Consider the following 19,429-nt stretch of genomic DNA (forward strand, 5'->3'; position numbering starts at 1 on the left):
CTCTCCCTATTTATTTGGGGAAGGAATAATTGAAAATGGGGCAAAAGGAGCAGATAGTTGTTACTTCTCAAATACAGAGACACTCTTATTTTGCTTTATTTTCACCCTACCGACTAGTGCGTGCCTGGTTTTTGTCAACCCATAGTAGGGGTTGCCAAAAATAATTTTTTTTAATTGTGTGCAAGCCCAGGGGTCAGTCTGGAGCAGCCGTGGGCAAACTACGGCCCTCGGGCCGGATCCGGCCCGTTTGAAATGAATAAAACTAAAAAAAAAAACAGACCATACCCTTTTATGTAATGATGTTTACTTTGAATTTATATTAGTTCACACAAACACTCCATCCATGCTTTTGTTCCGGCCCTCCGGTCCAGTTTAAGAACCCACTGTGGCCCTCGAGTCAAAAAGTTTGCCCACCCCTGCCCTGGAGAAGGCAGGAAGGTGCCTTCCTGTGAAGACAAAACACTTTGGTGCTAAGAACCTTTGACGTCGATCTTCATTTTTTAGCTGAGAAAACTGGAATTTAGAAAAGCTAAGGAAGTCATGCAGGATCACATGACGAGCTAATGGCAGTGCGAAGGGTACAGCTCACGTGCTTGAGCTCCTGGCCACTGCTTGGCCTTGTCTGTCGATGATTTTACTTTCCTTCCCTATTTAAATTATAATGAAAATAACAAAAGCTTTTGAACAGTACCAAGAGGCATATGATGGAAAATGTCTTATTCCACCTCAACTTTGAAATCTCACCTCCTCAGAATTAACATTATTAATAGTTTACTTAATCTTACATGGAAAATGTGGTTAAACACACACACATAGCGACACCGACACCACATTTATGGTAGCCGTATATACTGCTCTGCACCCTGTTTTTGTTTAAATTGCCATAGATCTTGGAGATCTCTCCGTATCTGCACAACGGATAAACAGGTCCTCTTCAGAAGTGTTAGAGGATAAAGCCCCAAACGGGTACTACTCTGTACCCTTTTATTCTGCTGGCAGGCGTATACATTTATTTGACCCTCTTGAAAAGCAATTGGTCACTTTTCTTCCACCCAAGTTTCAGGAATTATTTATTTTTAAAACACCTGAGGATGTTTTTCATGGATTCTAGTGAGAGAGGGAGAGAGGGAAACATCGATGTGAGTGAGAAACACTGACTGGTTGCCTCATGCACACATCTTAATCAGGGATTGGACCTGCAACCTGGGTATGTGCCCTGACTGGGAATCAAACCCGAGACACTTTGGGGCACGGGACGACACCCCAACCACTGAGCAACACCGGCCAGGGCAGAGAAGTTATTTTAAGGGGATGATCTAAAAGGGGGAAATAAGCCTCATGCGTTAAAATAGATGTTACAGTTGGCTTTGTAATGTCTTTTACAAGCTCACTTCTCCCCGCCTGAAGCTGCAGGCCCCACGTCCACATTCTTAGGGCCTTGGCCTCATCTAGGCGGTCTGGAAACTGTCCTGAGTCCATTTTTTCAGCTTCTATGTTATCTTGAGTTTTCCCTCTGAGCTCACTAACGTACTTCCTGGATCTACAGCCTCAGCCCCCACTGGCATTCCGTACCTGCCTCTGCCCAATCTAGTGAGGACCGCAGGGATGCAGGCCGTGGATGCAAGAAGCCAGCGGCATGGATGCACATTACCCACGGGGCACGGCTAGACTCATTTTACTTTCACATCTGTGGGTGATTACTGTGTTTGCTCTTGGAAGTGCTTCCCCCGCTGACATTGATTAGTCTTGGTCTCCAGGAGATTGCTTTTGTGTCCCCACTCCCAACCAACGGGGGGTGGTGGTAAAGGGTTGAGTCATTGCTGAGGAGGTAATTGAAGTAGATTATGGATTTAGCTGATGGTCGACTTCCTCCATTAGTGCTGGATGGAGAGACTGCCCAGAGTTGGGCAATAGGCTCTCTTCAGGCCGTACTCACTGCCTGGGTCCAGTACAGACTTCTGTAGACCCTAAGAGCTCATATTTCTGGGGTTCCTCTCCTCACATCTTATTAAACAGATTTAAATTGCCCCACATTTCACATCAAATAATTTTTTTTTCTGAAACTTATTTTTAAAGGCTCTTTTATTTGCGCTTTCATAATTATTTGGATATGGTAAACTCCCCTAATTTATTATTGATTTCTTAAGACCTCTGTTCATACTTGGGAATTTCAGGAAGGTGAAAAAATGTAACCTACAAATTGCTTACAAATGTAATGAATATTTTATGAATATTTCATTTAACAATCAATGAAGTATGAATATGTCACTTAAATATTTATTTACTTCAATTTCGTGGTTTTCTTTTGGTATCTTGGAACTTTTTTTTTTTTAAAGATTTCAGATATTTCTTTGGCTCTGAAAGGTCTGGAGGCCTATGAACTGTGCCTGTGGCACCTCACGGTTACAATGCCGCAGATGCTCACAGCTCTTCCTCTATAGCAGTGGTCGGCAAACTCATTAGTCAACAGAGCCAAATATCAACAGTATAACGAACAGTATAACGATTGAAATTTCTTTTGAGAGCCAAATTTTTTAAACTTAAACTATAGGTAGGTACATTGTTATTAACTTAATTAGGGTACTCCTAAGGCTTAAGAAGAGCCACACTCATGGGGCCAAAGAGCCGCATGTGGCTCGAGAGCCACAGTTTGCCGACCACTGCTATAGGGTCCCTGGCTTTGGGTTCTTCACAAACTTGTTTCTGCTTCAGATCTCCCTGATCTCAGTCTAAATGTCACCCCATCCAAGAAGTCTTTCTTGACCCTTTACTGGAAAGTAGTCATCCAGTCCTATTTTACTTCTCATTGTAGCACTTATCCTTAGCTGATATTAGTCTTTTAATAACATCTAGAGTCGAATAAATTCATTCTTGACTGATCTACCAATCTATGAACCTATAGATCAATTTATTTAGCCCACTCCCACAGAGATCTAGTCAGTCTCCTCAAACCCCCCCAATATCTAACATAGTGCCCGACACAGAAAAAGTGTGCAATAATTTTTTATGAAGTGAATAAGATTATAATTATGATTACTATACACATTTACTAGCTCATTTATTGTCCCAGTATTGCTGTGTTTTGAGAGAAAGAGATAGGGTGGTGTGATAAGCAGAACAGTGGCCCCCCAGCCTAATCCTGGGAATCTGTGAGTACGTTATGGTACCTGGCAAAGGGAAATTTAGGTTGCAGAGGAAGTTAAGGTTGTTTGTCACCTGACCTTATAATGGGAGTATCCTGCATTATCTAGTCGATGCTGATGTAATCACAAGGGTCCTTTAAAGCGGACGAGGGAGGTGGGCAAAGAGGTCATGCCGGGGTCCAACCCCAGTGGGTCCAGGGGTCCCCAAAGGTGTGGACGGAGTCGGCGAAGAAGGAAAGACACGGAGACAGTGTTCAGTTGATCATCAGCCTAGCCAAGATCTCCAGCCAGGATCTCCAGCCAAGTTCTGGTCTGGATCTCCAGAGAGGTTCTGCTTAGGATCTCCAGCCAGGTTCTGTGTCCATGTTCTCTTGCTAGGTTCTCCAGGTTCTCCAGCCAGGTTCTGTCCAGGTTCTCAAGCCAGGTTCAGTCACCAGGTTCTAGTCAGGTTCTCTTGCCAATTTCTGTAGTCAGGTTCAGTCCAGGATCTTTTGCCATGTTCTCTCCAGTGAAGTTCTTCTGTCTCTAGGTTCTGTGTAGGTTCTGTCTTCTAAGTTCTGTCTTCTTAGTTCTGTGTCTTGCTGTCTTGTTACATCTGTATTTATACCAGTTGATTCAATCCTATCAATCTCTATTACAAAGGTTAGGGCGTTTCTTATCTCCATTCCAGGGAGTAAAGATTATGTAGCTTAAGCATGATTGTTCATAGTTAAAGTGATTAATTACCCGCCTGGCACTTAGTTAAGGGGTTTTATTCCCTCCCTAACTTCAGGGGAAAAATCCCTACCTGGGGAAACAACCTTTCTCAGAGAGGTGACCTTGGTTAAAACACATAGTGCCAAGAAGGTGAGCAAACATATCAAGAACAGTATGCCATATATGCCAGGTCCCTTGAAACAGCAAGGATGGGCCGGCTCCCGGCAAATTCCCCCTTTTTTATTTTTTAAAAGCAGGCATTAAAAGAAAAACCCCAAATGCTCTCTTGTATCCATTTTAAGAGTAGGATTGGCTCTTTCCGCTATTACCTGAGTCCTGATCTATCACCCCAGGGAGAGCTTGCCAATCCTGCACTTTCCTGGGGTGGAAAGGCTGCAATGGGGTTAAGGATAAGGCTCCTTGGGCCTACTCCTCCCATGCCTTTACATTTACCTTTCCTTCCTCAGAAAAGCATAGACATACTTCTTGTATAAAACGTTCTGTCTGACTGGGAGTAACCTTAATTCTTCTGCTAGCAAGCATATGTGTTAAAAGATCAATACAGAGTCTTATTTCTTTAGACTCAGTATGGCACATCTTCTCAATCTAAGAATCAATACAGAGTCTTCTTTCTTTGGACTCAGTATGGCACATCTTCTCAATCTAAGTTCTGAACTATCCACCTTCTTACCCTACTTATCCTCTGTAGGGGGGTCTGCAGTACCCTGGTGGAGTCCTATCTGTCCCGAGTGTGGGGTTCTCAATGGGGGGGGGGGGGGGAGCCTTACCTAGGGGAATCCTGTTCCAGGAGTTCCCAAAGGTGTGGACGGAGTCGGCGAAGACTATCCACCCTCTTCCTACGGTGGAGTCCTATCCATCCCGAGAGTGGGGCTTACCTAGGGGTCCCTGTTCGGGCACCAGATGCCGGGGTCCAACCCCAGCGGGTTCAGGGGTCCCCAAAGGTGTGGACGGAGTTGGCGAAGAAGGAATGACATGGAGACAGTGTTCAGTTGATCAGCAGCCTAGCCAAGATCTCCAGCCAGGATCTCCAGCCAAGTTCTGGTCTGGATCTCCAGAGAGGTTCTGCTGTTTATTGTCTTGTTACATCTGTATTTATCCCAGTTGATTCAATCCTATCAATCTCTATTACAAAGGTTAGGGCGTTTCTTATCTCCATTCCAGGGAGTAAAGATTATGTAGCTTAAGCATGATTGTTCATAGTTAAAGTGATTAATTACCCGCCTGGCACTTAGTTAAGGGGTTTTTTTTATTCCCTCCCTAACTTCAGGGGAAAAATCCCTACCTGGGGAAACAACCTTTCTCAGAGAGGTGACCTTGGTTAAAACACATATTGCCAAGAAGGTGAGCAAACATATCAAGAACAGTATGCCATATATGCCAGGTCCCTTGAAACAGCAAGGATGGGCCGGCTCCCGGCAAGGTCAGAGGGAGGCAATATGAGAAGGACTCCATGCACCCTCCCCAGCTTTGAAGATGGAGGAAGGGGGCTGTGAACCAAGGGATGTGAGTGGCTTCTATAAAACGGAAAAGGCCAAGGTATGGATTCTTCTGAAAGCCTCCAAAAAGGCCTTTATTTTAGCCCAGTAAGACCCATTTCAGACTTCTGACTTTCAGGCCAGTAAGATAATACATTTGTATTGTTTAAGCCACCAAGTTTATGGTGCTTTGTTAATAATAGCAATAAAAAACCAATGTAGGTGGTAATGTCATTTCTATAGAGGAGGACAAAGTGGCTCATATCTGAGAGGCCACTTATCCAAGGTTATAAAGGCATTTGATATCAACTCATGCTACACTAGTTGGTCAGAATGTGTATTTTTCCTGTTAGCATCTGTTCCACTTATCTATTGCGTCATAACAAACCAGCCCAAAGTACAGTGGCTTAAAACAATGCGTTATTGTCTTTTGTGGCTCTAAGGGTTGACCGGGCCCAGCTGGGAGATGCTTACTCTAGGTCTATTATGTGGTTGCAGTGAGATGTCAGTCAGGCCTTCAGTCATCTGAAGGCTTAACTGAGGTGGGTGTCCACAGTGGCTCACTCGCATGCCTGGCAGAGGACCAGCATGTGGTGTCTCCATATGCCTTGGTCTTCTCATGGCACGGCAACTGGCTTCCATGAGGTAGGAAGCAGAAGCTGCCAGGCCAGGTAGGGGCCGCACCTGGCACTGGCACGCTGTCACTTCTGCCATATTCGATTAGTCAAAGCAGTTACAGGGTCTACCCAGATTCAAGGGGGCGAAGAAATAAACTGCACTGCTTGATGGGGGAGTGGCAGGGTCACGCTGCAGAAGAGCATGTGGGACAGGAGATACTTGTGCAGCCATTTTAGGAAAACATACTCTCCTACAGCATCCTTGGGCCCAAAAACTTTGTAGCAACCCTACAATGAATTAAACAATAGCTATGTGCTGGCCTTGTATTATTGCAAGGCACCTGCTAGGCCTTGTGGAAGATGGCAGCATAGTCAAGAGTAGGACCTGACCTAAAGCAGTTTGACAGCTAGCGTGGGCACTGGGTGAAGACATTTAAGCACAGGGAGCTGTAAGAGGCAGCTGCTGGCAGTGGAGGGGAGGAAGTGCTAAAGGGGTTGGGAAAAAGCGCCATGAGGAATGCTGCAGCGTTCCCTCAGCATCGGTCACGCTAAGCTTTGGCAAAGGGGAGAGCTGCTAGCAAACAGGCAAGGAGGCAGGAGAGTGCTGAGGCGTTTCTTGGGACCAATACCACGTCAGCTATTTTGGCTCGAGGGGGCGGGGTGGGGTTGCAGGGTGAATAGAGAGAAGACTTGGCTCTAGTCTACTTTGCGCTTCCTGGAGAAGGGAAACAGATTTAACCTATATTTGCCTGAGGCATGTATTCCTCTGACTCTTTAGTGGAAAACATGTAGAAGCAACACAGAACCTCCCCAAATTATCAAAACACGTTGGATTTTCTTTATTAAATAGTCATACCACTTCATTGAATTAATTGACTGCCATGTGACGAATGCCAGAAAGCATGCTGGATTCTAATGGGAAGCCCTTCGTGCCCTTTCCACCTGTTTCTTGCAGCTCAATACCAGTGCCTTGCAGATAGCAACCCAGAATGGCCACACAGCCCTTGTCAGCCTTCTTCTCAGGGAGAACGCTGATCTGCACCAGAATGTGACGGTGAGTCTATTCCGATCACTCGGGCTCTGATGGTGGCGCTGGGAGGCTGGCCTCTGGGAGATGCTCCTCGCAGATACGCGGTGGGGACGGGTGCTCACAAAGAAGGGATTCTTTCTGGGAAGGCCGACTGACTTCTTTTGGAGACTGAGTCTTAATCTTGAGAAATAAAATCCGAGGAATGAAATTTAGAAAGTCATTGAAGTTCCTGGAGAAAATGAAATCTGTGTGGTTTAAACATTTATATTTGCTATGTGTCTAGAGATGCCATTCTTCTTGTATTAAATTCATCAGTCTGGGCAAATGATGAAGCTGCTGTCAATAGGAAGGAGAAAGATCATGTTCCCTCCTTCAGGAACAATCTTGTTTTTCTTTTGAAAGTCAATCCTTTAGGCTGATTTCGGTTTTCTGAAGTTTGAATTGGCTTTGGTAAAACTTACAAAGGTTCTCTGTGCTGGAATTAGATGGGAAACATTCCTCTATTTTTCACCCTGTTTTTCTTTCCTCCTGTGAGAATATTATTTCCTCGGATCTTGCTTAACCATTACTATTTATTAACTCCAGAGAAGCGATGTGCTTTCAACCATGGCTGGTAGTTTTGGGAGAAGGGCGTTGAGGAATTGGCCCTGAACTTGCCTGGCCCATCCAGAGATGCTTCCTTGTCCTCAGGAGGGGCTGGGCCCCAGCAAGGCCGGTGGTCCAGCAGGAAGGACACTGCCCACTCCCTGGGAGGGGGGATACTTGTTCCTCCTCTCTTTTTTTTCGTGCTCAGTGTGTCAAGAGGGAAGGTTCTTCCTGAGCAGATGGGGCCTGTGCAGAAAGCCTTCCCTTCATATTGCCCCCTCCAGCCCCATCTGTCTCCCATTTCCCTTGATCACCCTCTGCCCACTCCCACATATGCTCTCCAGCTGCTCTCTACTTTCCTCCAAAGCCCTTACCATAACATGTAATTGTATATTTATTTTGTGACTGAAAAACAAATAAACAAACACCAGTTAATATTTGCTTCCCCTACTAGATTGGAAGATTCCTGAGAATGGGCCATGCTCACCACTCAGTCCCTAGTGTCCTGAAAAGAGCCTGGGCTTCAGGGTATAGTTCTAGAATGAATGAAGGGGGAAGCTGGTCGCTGGTGAGCAGGTTTGCTGCCCAGCCTTGGGATGGAGATGACTGCTGAGCACGGACTAGGGGTCATCCCTGTGCTGGGCAAGTCGATACTCAGAGTATTAGGAAGTGTCTGCTGAAATGAGTCACTTTTTTATATGAAGGAGGAAGCCAGAATGTTTTTATTTGAAATTTTTGTTTCTTTCTGTAGCCTAAGGCGTCCGCCCTTCATTTAGCTGTTATCAACAACCACATCGCCTGGTCAACAGCTTATTAAGTGCACAGCATGACACTGACATCTTAAATCAGGTAAGTCAGGCAAGTCAGAACCTGGAGTGTCTCATATGTTCCAGCACAGTGTGTGTTTAGGGGTAGTTTTGATCAAGTTCAAGGCGCTCTAAAATGTCCTGAGAGGAATGTGCACATTCTTTTTATCCTTGTTTTCTTTGTAACTGTTATGCCCAGATTTCAAGATCCCCAACAGACCACGCGAGGGAGCCAGCCGTGTCCGATGCAAAAGCAAAGAGTCCTTTATTCGAACTAGTTCGGCTTCCCGACCACACTCACCGATGCAATGGTAAGCCCAGTGGCAGAGAGAGACCTAGCCTGATGGGAAGAGGAGTTTTATAGGGGGGTGGAGTAAGGGGTGGAGAGGTGACTGTAGGTCCTGTCAATTGGCCAGGCGCAAGTTGGTGTCTCGTTACACAGGATGTGATCATCTCCATGGCGTGCACTTCCCTTGATTATCATTGGTTAGTCCAGAGAAATCCTGGGTGTGGGTAGCAGAGGCTTGGGCTTCCGGGAAGAAGCCTTGCCGAGCACATGGCTCTGCCCAAAAATGGAGGACCTAGGGTAAGATGGAGGGCGTAGTCCTCGCCCTTTCATAACCTGCACACAAATACTTCGTCTTTTTCCAACACACAAACGGGGCTCTGCCAGTACGTTTATTTAATGGGCCTGGCGTTTCTGATAGATGATCAGTAGCTCAGAGGTAAGTTCCCAGAGGCTCTTTAAATGAAAAGCTCTGCCCCCAGTTGAGATGTTGTAATTGGGGGCGAGGGAATGGGGGGGCGCTTTGCCACAAGAAGGAAGTTTTGTTTCTATATTATAGACAGTATTTTAGCCCAGAGGCAAAATCTTGGAATAAGAATCGCCATGATTTCAATCCACGGGAGCGGCATCGAATACCCCATTAAAGGAATCCATCTCTGGCTGGAAGTGGACAGGTGGGGGTGGGAGAGTGAAGAGGGTGGGGATGGGCCTGCCCTCAGGCGGCTGCCCTCTCCCAGGAGCTGCTGGGAGGGAATGGGAAGGGAAGCTCTCCGGAGAGGAGCCCTCCCAGAACCCTGAGGCTGCCTCTTCCCAGAGAAGCCTGGGCTGTGCCCTGGGGTGGAGCCGGCCAGGTGGGCGGGCGTGCCAGCTAACCTGCTGCACATCTGTCCACAGGGGCACCCACTCAGATCTGTGTCGTCTTCTCGGAGCTCACCTGTGCCCTGAGCTGATGGAGACCATTGCCCTTCTGTGCCTCCTTACCCGGGGACCTTCCTCCTCCCCCATCTTCTATCCCAAAGTTTGGGGGAAGAAAAGCTCCTCTTGTTCTTAAATATACGTATGTGCTCAGCTATGTTAATGCCTTTCCTACTAGATCCACTCCAGAGAAGGAGGGTATGCTAGCTACCATCCAGTTATAAAACCAGACTTGATTGTTTTAATTTGTTGTTAGACCAGGAATGCATTTAGTATATGAAAATAAGAAAACATAAATAAGCTAAAAACTTATAATTTATTTGTAATCTCCCCAAAGAAGGAGAACTCTTGTTAGCATTTTGGCGCATCTCCTGCCTCCTAGACTTACAGCAGCACTGTCACATGAGATTTTACGAGGATTTGACGTTTTACACGTGTGTCTCCCTTCCACGTTGGGTAGGCCTGTGGTAGGTTTGTCAGTGTAAGTGCAATGTCTGGGGTGATGATCCCCCTGAGGGGCACACAGCCATCCAAGAGTCTTTAATAAGTGCACGTTGATATTAATTATGGGAATGCCCTACGCACATTGGCCTGTGTGCTGGTAGGAAGAGTACTGGGCTCGATTATTGCCCAGCTGTGTAACCTGGGGAAGTTGCTTCCTTTCTCTGGTTTAGGGGTGGGGCTACATCACAACCAACATTCTGTCCCAATATTTTAGAAACGTTTCACATCAGCAGTACTTTGGGTGGTAGATTAAGGTGGGTGGCTGCTCATAACTTCAGATATTCTTTGAGACACTCTCATCCTCTTAATAGGAAAAATGATTGTTCCAGAAAGAAATGAGAAGTCCTATAGTCTCTTATATGTTACAATGCAGGAAACTTACAAAATAGAAGAGGATGGAAAATAAAAGCAACTTCTGATCCCACTATCTAGATATTATCACTCTTAAGATCATGGATGTATTTTCTTATATAAATTTATATATATATTTGAGCTCAGCTAAATAAAATGTTGTTTCCTTGTTTGCTAAGGCTTTTAACGTTAAGTATTTTTTCCATTTTAAAAAATAATATTTGAAACTATTTTTTATTGTGGCAAAATATGCATAACATTTACCTTTTTAACCATTTGTAAATGTACAGCTCAGTGGCATTAAGTATATTCACATTGTTGTGCAACTATCACAACCATTCGTCTTTCCCAAACTGAAATGCTATTTCCATTAAATAGTAACTCCCCGACTCCTCCCCTCAGCCCCTGGCAACCACCATTCTGCTTCCTGTCCCTATGAACCTGACTGTTCTAGGCACCTCATATTGAAATCACTTTTTAAAAACTAACTTTAATAGTTGCTTACTATTCCAATATATGGGCATTCCATAGTTCATTTAATGCAGTGGTTCCCAATGTGGGGCACATGCCCCACAGGGAGGCAATTTGATTTTGAAGGGGGGCAATTGGAGAATGAGTTATTAACAGTGAATTTTGTGCATTTCTTATGGTTCTAGAGGCCTCATATACAGTGTGTAAAAATATATTGTGACATATTTATGCATTTCAGCTCTCTATTATATGTTCTGAAACTTTATTTGCTATTTTTTCATGTCACTTCATATTATTATTTTTTTAACAGTTTCTTAGTGATTTCTTCCTCAGTACTTCAACTGTCCTTTCATTCTTTTATTTTTTTCTTTTATGGATGCCATGTTCTTTGGAAGCTTGTTTAGACCAAGTTAATGGCCTTTTAGGCTTCCTCCACGTGAATAGGAGTTCACTTTTTGAATAATAAGAATTATATGTCACGGGGCGAGGGGGTGGGCATCAGGATTTTAGAGATGCTTAGGTGGGCATGGCCAGAGAAAGGTTGGGAACCATTGATCTAATGAGTGTTAAACATGCAACTTCCTATCCGTTTTTCACTGTCATAAACAGTACTGCCATGAATGTCCCCTGCGCGTACTTAAAAATATGTGATCTTATCTGTTTTTCCTGATGTTGATATAGAACACTATTTTCCCTTTGTCTTGTCACTATGCAAGTTTTTCCCCTTCTTAACAAGCTCGGCTCACAGTTTTGAAATTTCTCATGGCAGAGGCAGCAGACTGCTTTGCACGTAGCTGCCGACCTTGGGAATGTGGATGTGGTGGAAACCCTGCTGAAGGCAGGCTGTGACCTGAAGGCTGTGGATAAGGTAACTTCATGGACTTCACTCTGCAGCTGCATTGGTTGCTGAGAACGCCCTGTTGGCTGGAGGCCTTGAGCAGCAGCATAGCCTTTGTGAAACGGACACAAACTGGAGAAACCTTTGTCTTGATAATCAGTAAAGCATCCCAAGATAAATCAGTAAGAATTTTTACTCTGAACAATAAAATGTGTTTTTAAAATTCAAATTATTTATTAATTTTTTGAAAAGATTACAGATTCACATGGTGCAATATATATAATTAGTAAAGGTTTGACAGTAAAAATTTCCCGCCCACCCCTGTCCCTGTTTGTCTGGTTCCCATACTACCCTTGACATATGTATCCATTATCATACATTTCTCTGTTCTTTCTAGAGTTTCTTTCTGCATAAGTAAGCAAACATAAATATATTTTACTCTTCTTTTATTCCTCTGTCCTTTTTACACAGTGGTGATATACCTCTACATATTGTTCTGCATGTAGCGTTTTTGCTTTAACAATATAAAATGGTGATGGTCCCATATTAGTACGTGGAGAGTTCATCCTTTTTTACACAAGTGCATAATACAGTGTGGTATGGACATATGGTAATTTAGTCCTCAGCTGATGGCCATTTAAGTTGTTCCTAAGCTTTTACTGTTATAAACAGAGCTGCAATAAACATACTCATGCATGTCTAAACTTTTTATTTTAAAAAGTTTTTAAATGGTAAAATACACAAAACATAAAATTTACCATCTTGATCATTTTTAAGTGTGCAGTTGAGTATTGTTAAGTACCTTCTCACTGTTGTGCAACCAATCTCTAGAACCTTTTCATCTTGCGAAACTGAAACTCTATGAACAACTGTCCATTTCCTCCTCCTCCCTTCCTCCCTACCCAGGCCCTGGCAACCACCATTCTACTTTGTCTCTATGAATTTGACTGCTCTAGGCACTTCATATACGTGGAATCCTACAGTACTTGACTTTTGTAATTGGCTTATTCACTTAGCATAATGTCCCCAAGATTCATCCATGTTGTAGCATGTGTTAGAATTTCTTTTATTGTATACTAGAGGCCCAGTGCATGGATTTGTGCACTGGTGGGGGTCCCTCGGCCTGGCCTGCAGGAATCGTGGACCTCCACACTGCCACAGCCCAGCCTTACCCGCTAGCTCGTTGGGCTCCAGTCTGCTGTCCACGATGATCCCGCACAGCATGAAGTAGTGCACGAAGTGGCATGTGGCCAGGGAGGAGCCCAAGCCTGAGCCTGGGCTTGGTGCCAAGCCACTCCCGCTCATCCTATCCCCGCTGCGCCTGGGTACGCAGGGGGTGTTGGTGGGAGAAGCTCATGTCATAGCTGTGCTCGCCAGCCATCAGCCCGGGCATCTGATGCCCATCTGTCAGCTGAGCAGAGCTCCGGCTGTGGGAGTGCACTGACCACCAGGGGTCAGCTCCTACATTGAGCATCTTCCTCCTGGTGGTCAGTGCGTGTCATAGCGACCCGTCAGTTCCGCTGTTCGGTTGATTTGCATTTTAGTGTTTTATTTGAACATTTGGGTTGCTTCCACCTTTTGGCTATTATGGGGACTTGTTTGATGAAGGAATGCAGGCTCAGCCATTGGAGGGTAGCGGGATGACTGGCTATTAGGTTCCAGCTTTATTGAATGATGGAAAAGCTACAGACTGCTGGTGGCAGCCCTGTGAGTTGCTCACACACGCCATCTTCCTTCAATCCTCACATGTCTTCTGTGAAGGGGACAAAAAACCCTACTTTTTAAGACAAGATTTGAGAAATGTTAATGACAGCAGGGGCCCACACATAGTAAGAGCCTGTCTTCAAAGCCACGGCTCCTGGCTGCTCGATTGTCCGGTGCTTTCCCGTCTTGTCTTCACCCAGACGGTTCACCAGCTCGGCATATCCCTAATTCCCAGTGCAATCACCCTACTCTACTTCCGAATCACACATTTTACATTTTAGGATTGGAAGTAGTGATATGCTATTTTACTCTTCTCTGTATGTCACTTTTTTAAATTAACTCTTTTTTCTGATAATAAAAATAATACAGTTCCTCTGTCGACAATCTGGAAAACATAGAAAAGCATAAGGAAAACACAACCACCCATAATTCCATGTCCTAGGTGGCACCTCACGAGTTGTAGCTCATTAGCTTCTAATAACATTTAGGATTAGTATTAACAGCTAGTGTTAGTATTTTCCTATGCTTTCTTTTTGTACTTTATTCTACTCTTTCATTAATATATAACACCTCCAGGGCAGTCTTGGGGGGTGGAGAATCTACATAGCATTGCAGGGACTTCATGTTGGGTCCCTTGGTGATAGTGGACTGGCTATTTGAGTAAACACTGTTAATACTACGTCTTGACTTTGTTTTCAGAATAGCCCACAGTTTACTAGACCTCACAATTGATTTCCCCAGATTTTCCTTCTCCTCCTCTTTCTTTCCTCTCAGGGCCTAGAATATAGTTGGCACCAAACACATATTGAATTAATAAATAAAAGCTACCTTTTCTATCTGCTCCCACAATTTTTACCAAAGATAAGTGACTGTTTCCGACTCAAGTAAGACCTCGATGGGAAGAAAGGAGCCAAGGTTTGGTATACATTTGACTTTCCCAGAAGCCTGTTCTCTGGGCCTGAGATATCCCAAGGCTCCCCGGGGCCTTCCACCCTCAGTGGCATAAGTGTTTGGATTTCCACTCCAGCACTCACGCCGGGGGAAGGGTTTCTTTATAAAAAATAAGTATTTTTAATGACTTCAGAGAGGAAGGAAGAGGGATAGAGAGATAGAAACATCGTTGATGTGAGAGAATCATTGATAGGCTGCCTCCTGCATACCCCACACTGGGGATCGAGCCCTCAACCTGGGCATATGCCCTTTCCAGGAATTCAACCGTGAACTCCTGGTTCATAGGTCGACACTCAACCTGGCCATGCTGGCCAGGCCCAGGAAAGGTTTTCTACGAGCCTGAAAACTGGCTCTCAGAATGCTGCCTTCCCCAAATAGGCTAATTACGGTGATGCCAATGGCTTTACAAGACAGAATTTAGACAATGTATACTTAGAGGCTTGCTAAATGCCTGCAATGTGCAGTTCTTCCTAATTTCATTACTGTCTCTTTTGATTAGAAGGTGATTACTTTCAGCCCTAATTTTTAGGCTCACCTGGGTCTTAGTGCCTGCCCTAACAGCCAAATCATTTGGGTTGCTGGGAGTTGCAAGTAGTCAGATGTAAGAGAATTATTGGGATAAATTTCTGGATCCCTAAGCATAGAAACATAGGTTCCTGTGATTGGAACTTCTTCTTGGGTTATGTCTGACCATTCATTTTAATTTTTGTCAGGATTCTTGAGCAAATTTTTCATGGGTCATTGGCAAAACAAAGGGAACTGCCCCTTTTTGCTCAGGAAAATAAAATGTATAGATGTCTAGATTGTGTACTGCATAACATCTAGGAGAAAACATCTAGAGTACACTGCTGTGTGCCTGGCTTTGAGCCATATCCATCCTGACAAAAGGCATGCCTTCTGTAATTTATCTAAGGTACCATATCAGCTCCAGGCCACTCCTGCCCCAAATTATGTCTAGAATAGCCCTTATTTATCAGACTATTTGGTTAAGATTTCCAACCTCATCCTTGGTTAGAGGCAATATGATATAATAGAAAACAAATTCTAGTTAGGAGCCCAGCAAGCTGAATTCTGTGCTATGAATTAGTCATGTTGTCATGAGTGATATTACTTTTAATAAAATCTAGCCCTTTTCTGTCTTATTACCCTTCTTAACGCACGGCTTCTGCTTCCTGGGCTAAGGTGGCTGTTGAAGCTCCTACCGCCATGCCAGCATTCCACTCAGGAGGAGGAAAGGAAGGAGAGTGAAATCCCTCCTGTATTTAAAGATACTTCCCAGAAGTTGCATGTACCACTGGCCAGAACTCAGTACAAGGGAGACTAGGAATTGTTTGGAGTGGCCAAGTGCCCAGCCCAAACCAAGAGGTCTCTTCCTATAGAAGAAAGGAAGGAAAGGCTATGGAAGGGGGAGGGGGGGGCATGGCCGCCTACTAAAGCCTCTGCCACAGGTCGAGTCTGCCTTTGGAGGAGAAAAGGTACAATCATGTAATTTATTTGCTGAGCACATCCCAGGGCAGTGAGCCAGGGAGAACCCGGGGGGTATTGGAGAAATGTTTGGGTTCTCATTGGTAGAGCACGTGTGAAATATTACTTGTTGATCATGAGTCCCTAGCCCAAACTCTTTCCCTTGCCCAGATGACCAAGCACCAGACACGATCAATATCTAGCATTTCTTGGACAATTTACATGTGTCATGCATGACATGTCCTAAGGGCATTACATACATTATCTTATATACCTCTCACCACGACACCATGAAGTAGTTATTGAGATGGAGAGCAGCTAAGGACTGGCCCAAGTTCACCCTGCAAGGAAGCAGTAGGGTTAGGATTTGAACCCAGGCTCCCTTGTTGTAAAACTAGAGCTCCTACCTACCCAGTGGTTCTCAACCTTCCTAATGCCGCAACCCTTCCTCATGTTGTGGTGACCTCCAACCATAAAATTATTTTCGTTGCTACTTCATAACTGTAATTTTGCTACTGTTATGAATCGTAATGTAATTATATATGTGTTTTCCGATGGTCTTAGGCGACCCCTGTGAAAGGGTCGTTCGACCCCCAAAGAGGTCGCGATCCACAGGTTGAGAACCACCTAGTAACTAGGCCATCCCACCTGACACTTTTATTTTCAACTTTCAGCAAGGGAAGACTGCCTTGGTGGTGGCCTCCCAGAGCAGCCACAGTCTTGCTGTGGACATGCTCATAAAAGCAGAAAGATACTATGCCTGGAGAGAGGCAAGGAAGGACGATATATTAAAAATGCATTTTTTGTGGTGACATTTCCCTAGCCAAGGCGTCACCTCTGTTTTTGGGGGTGGGGAAATAGTGGGTTGTGACAGAAGCAAGGGACACAACATTGTAACATCCCTCACATTTCCTGTGTCAGGCAGACAGTACTCACATTCTGAGAACAGCGCGGTAGTAATGAATCTGACAGTCTGAAAAGAAAACCCCAGGATAGACCTAGGGGGCTCCCGCCTGCAGGAGGTGTTGCAGTGTCTGATGGGCCTGCTGAGAACAGCTCCCTAGTAAGGGAGTAGTTGCAATAGTGCTCTCTTGTGGACATTCTGATAACAGCACCCTATTAAGGGATTCGTTGTTTTTTTGTCTCCGTCTTGAATGACAAAAATGATCCAAGGATAGATAACATTGAAAAGGTCGTCCTGGTTACCCCCTTACCAGTTATATCTGAAAATATTTGCTCTGAAATAAGGCAATAAGCAGAAAATATCTAAAATCATTTGATACCATTACTTTCAATTTAGAAGCATGGTGAGAGCCCCAGGGACGCACCAACCAACTTTCCTCTGACATTCAAGCAAGATCACAGCCAGGAGACCAGGCAGATTGACAGTCTCCTCTGCCACCTGGCTTATCGTCAGCTGAAGGCCAGCGAGTGGCAGAGGCCGGCCTGAGCATGGAACTTCACAGATGACCAGATCAGAGCCATCGAGGAGCAGTGGTCAGGTGAGCATTCCCAGGTGATGTGGGCAGAGGCATTCAGTGTTGGGAACAGCAGTCCTTCCTGGTGGCAGATCTTCCAGGTAAGTGCCAGGGACACAGACTCGGGGCTCTCTCAGAGGATGCCAAGACTCCAGCTCTCAGAACTAGTGAGGTCACGTCAGCTGGAGTCCTTAGCTTTGCTTTTTAATGATTTGGCCCAAACCTAGGAAAGATAGAAAGCTTGTTTGGCATTAATCAACCAATTAACTTTATAAACAAAGAAGCCAACACTTTCCTTGGGAAAACTTTCTACTGATAGCAATTCCCATATGTGGGTATCATGAGATGTGAACAAGCCCCATGCTATCGTTGACTTGCACCGCTGATTGCTGGGGACTGTAGACACAGAAGCACATCCCCTGACCCTGTGCTACTTGTACAACAAGTGATGGTGCTTTTTATGGCTAATTCTGGGACACATTTTCATGTGAAGAAAAAGGGAAAATATTGAATATTGATTATAGTTTCTGAAAAGAATTCTTTGTTATTTCTCCTTTGTTGCTAATTAGACATATATGTTCTGTGAAGTCTTTAGGAAAGTTGTCTTCTGGAAAGCGCTCTTGGCCTAAAGAAATGGTTTGGAAATATAGTGTGCCCTCTGAGTACTTGCCATCAGAGTAGGGGGCGTTTCAGTGTTTCAGGCCAACAGTGCAGAGTGCCTACACAGGGCCTACCTCTGCCAGGTGAGGGTCCATTGGCTCAGTAAGCCATGGCACATGTTCGATGCAGTTTGAACCCTCGTTGGCATGATAACAGTAACATTTACAATCCACTTATACTGTGATTCCGGTAGTGGCACCAGGGAGTTGGTGGACTTTTGAACAGAGGCGTGGCAAGTTAATGATGGTATTTAAGGAAAATTAGTTGGGCAAGGGCAAGATCAGAGGGTTCACCTAGGAGTACGTTCTTTATGTGCACAGTTCACTCTCCCTGAAACACCGGTCCCTCCAACAGTCTGTCCCATGAACTTCCTCCCCGAGCTCAGGCCCAGCTCCTGGGCACACATTCCACTGAGCCAGAAGCCTGTCCTGTGTTTGACTGTGACCTCCTACTGCAATGGCAGTGGCTTCTCATCTCCACATCCCAGCACGTCCCCCACACTTCTCAGGGGTTAGGTATCCAGGGAGTACTTGCCGGGGTTCAAGTCCCAGCATCAAGAAGAGTTCATGAATCTGGAAAAGGCACTGCGCGTAGATGACATAGAAATCCAGAGACTAATAAAGAGTCCGGAGAAGAGATATAATTTTGAAAGGCATTGGGGGTCAGAGAACCTTCAGCTAAAGAAACCGAAGAGTCCCTCCTTGTCTAGGACCCTTGTTTTTTATTAACACAATTTGTCCTAAGGCAAGGTGGAGATAATACACTTCAAAGGGTAAGGTTTCAAAGGGTACAGGGTCCATTGTCAGAATGGGGACTAGCCTATGGCTGTTCAGGTGTTTGGCCAGTAGGAGGCAATAACATGTAGATTAAGATGCCCTTTAACTGTCTGGCAGCCACATTCAGTTTCCTATTCAGGTCTGGGGAAATGCCTTTAGCCATTCCCAACAGATGACTACATGTGTGACTCAACCACAACCCTGTTGAGTCCCAAAGTCTCATCAACCTTTTTTTTTTAAATATATTTTATTGATTTTTACAGAGAGGAAGGGAGAGAGATAGAGAGTTAGAAACATCGATGAGAGAGAAACATCGATCAGCTGCCTCCTGCACATCTCCTACTGGGAATATGCCCGCAACCCAGGTACATGCCCTTGACCGGAATCGAACCTGGGACCTTTCAGTCCACAGGCCGACGCTCTATCCACTGAGCCAAACCGGTTTCGGCTCTCATCAACCTTTTGATGAAACTCTTGAAATTATGACATGCTGGAATTGGTCTACGGCAAGTACTAGTATTTGCCCAGCACTCACTGGTCCAGAGAGGGGAGGGAATGCAGACTTCCACCAGAAACTGGAGTGGCAGGTTGCTACCTGCTGCTGCTCAGAGTGTGGGTAACGGGCAGCAGCAGCAGCAGCAGCAGCACCACCCGAGAG

General features: G+C 45.0%; 1 protein-coding gene across 1 annotated transcript in view; it reads left to right on the top strand.

Moving 5' to 3' along the window:
- ANKDD1B (ankyrin repeat and death domain containing 1B) overlaps positions 1 to 19,429 on the top strand; it is a gene marked incomplete at both ends in the record, with an annotated part of 44,124 nt that overhangs the window by 22,846 nt on the left and 1,849 nt on the right. Inside the window, 7 exon segments of the mRNA XM_081090249.1 lie at positions 6,908 to 7,006; positions 8,319 to 8,361; positions 8,364 to 8,416; positions 11,670 to 11,768; positions 16,532 to 16,627; positions 17,158 to 17,304; positions 17,308 to 17,359. Of these exon segments, the coding sequence (XP_080946375.1) occupies positions 6,908 to 7,006; positions 8,319 to 8,361; positions 8,364 to 8,416; positions 11,670 to 11,768; positions 16,532 to 16,627; positions 17,158 to 17,304; positions 17,308 to 17,359 (589 nt within the window).

This window comes from Myotis nattereri (genome assembly GCF_964212035.1).
Source record: "Myotis nattereri genome assembly, chromosome: 4".
NCBI lineage: Eukaryota > Metazoa > Chordata > Mammalia > Chiroptera > Vespertilionidae > Myotis > Myotis nattereri.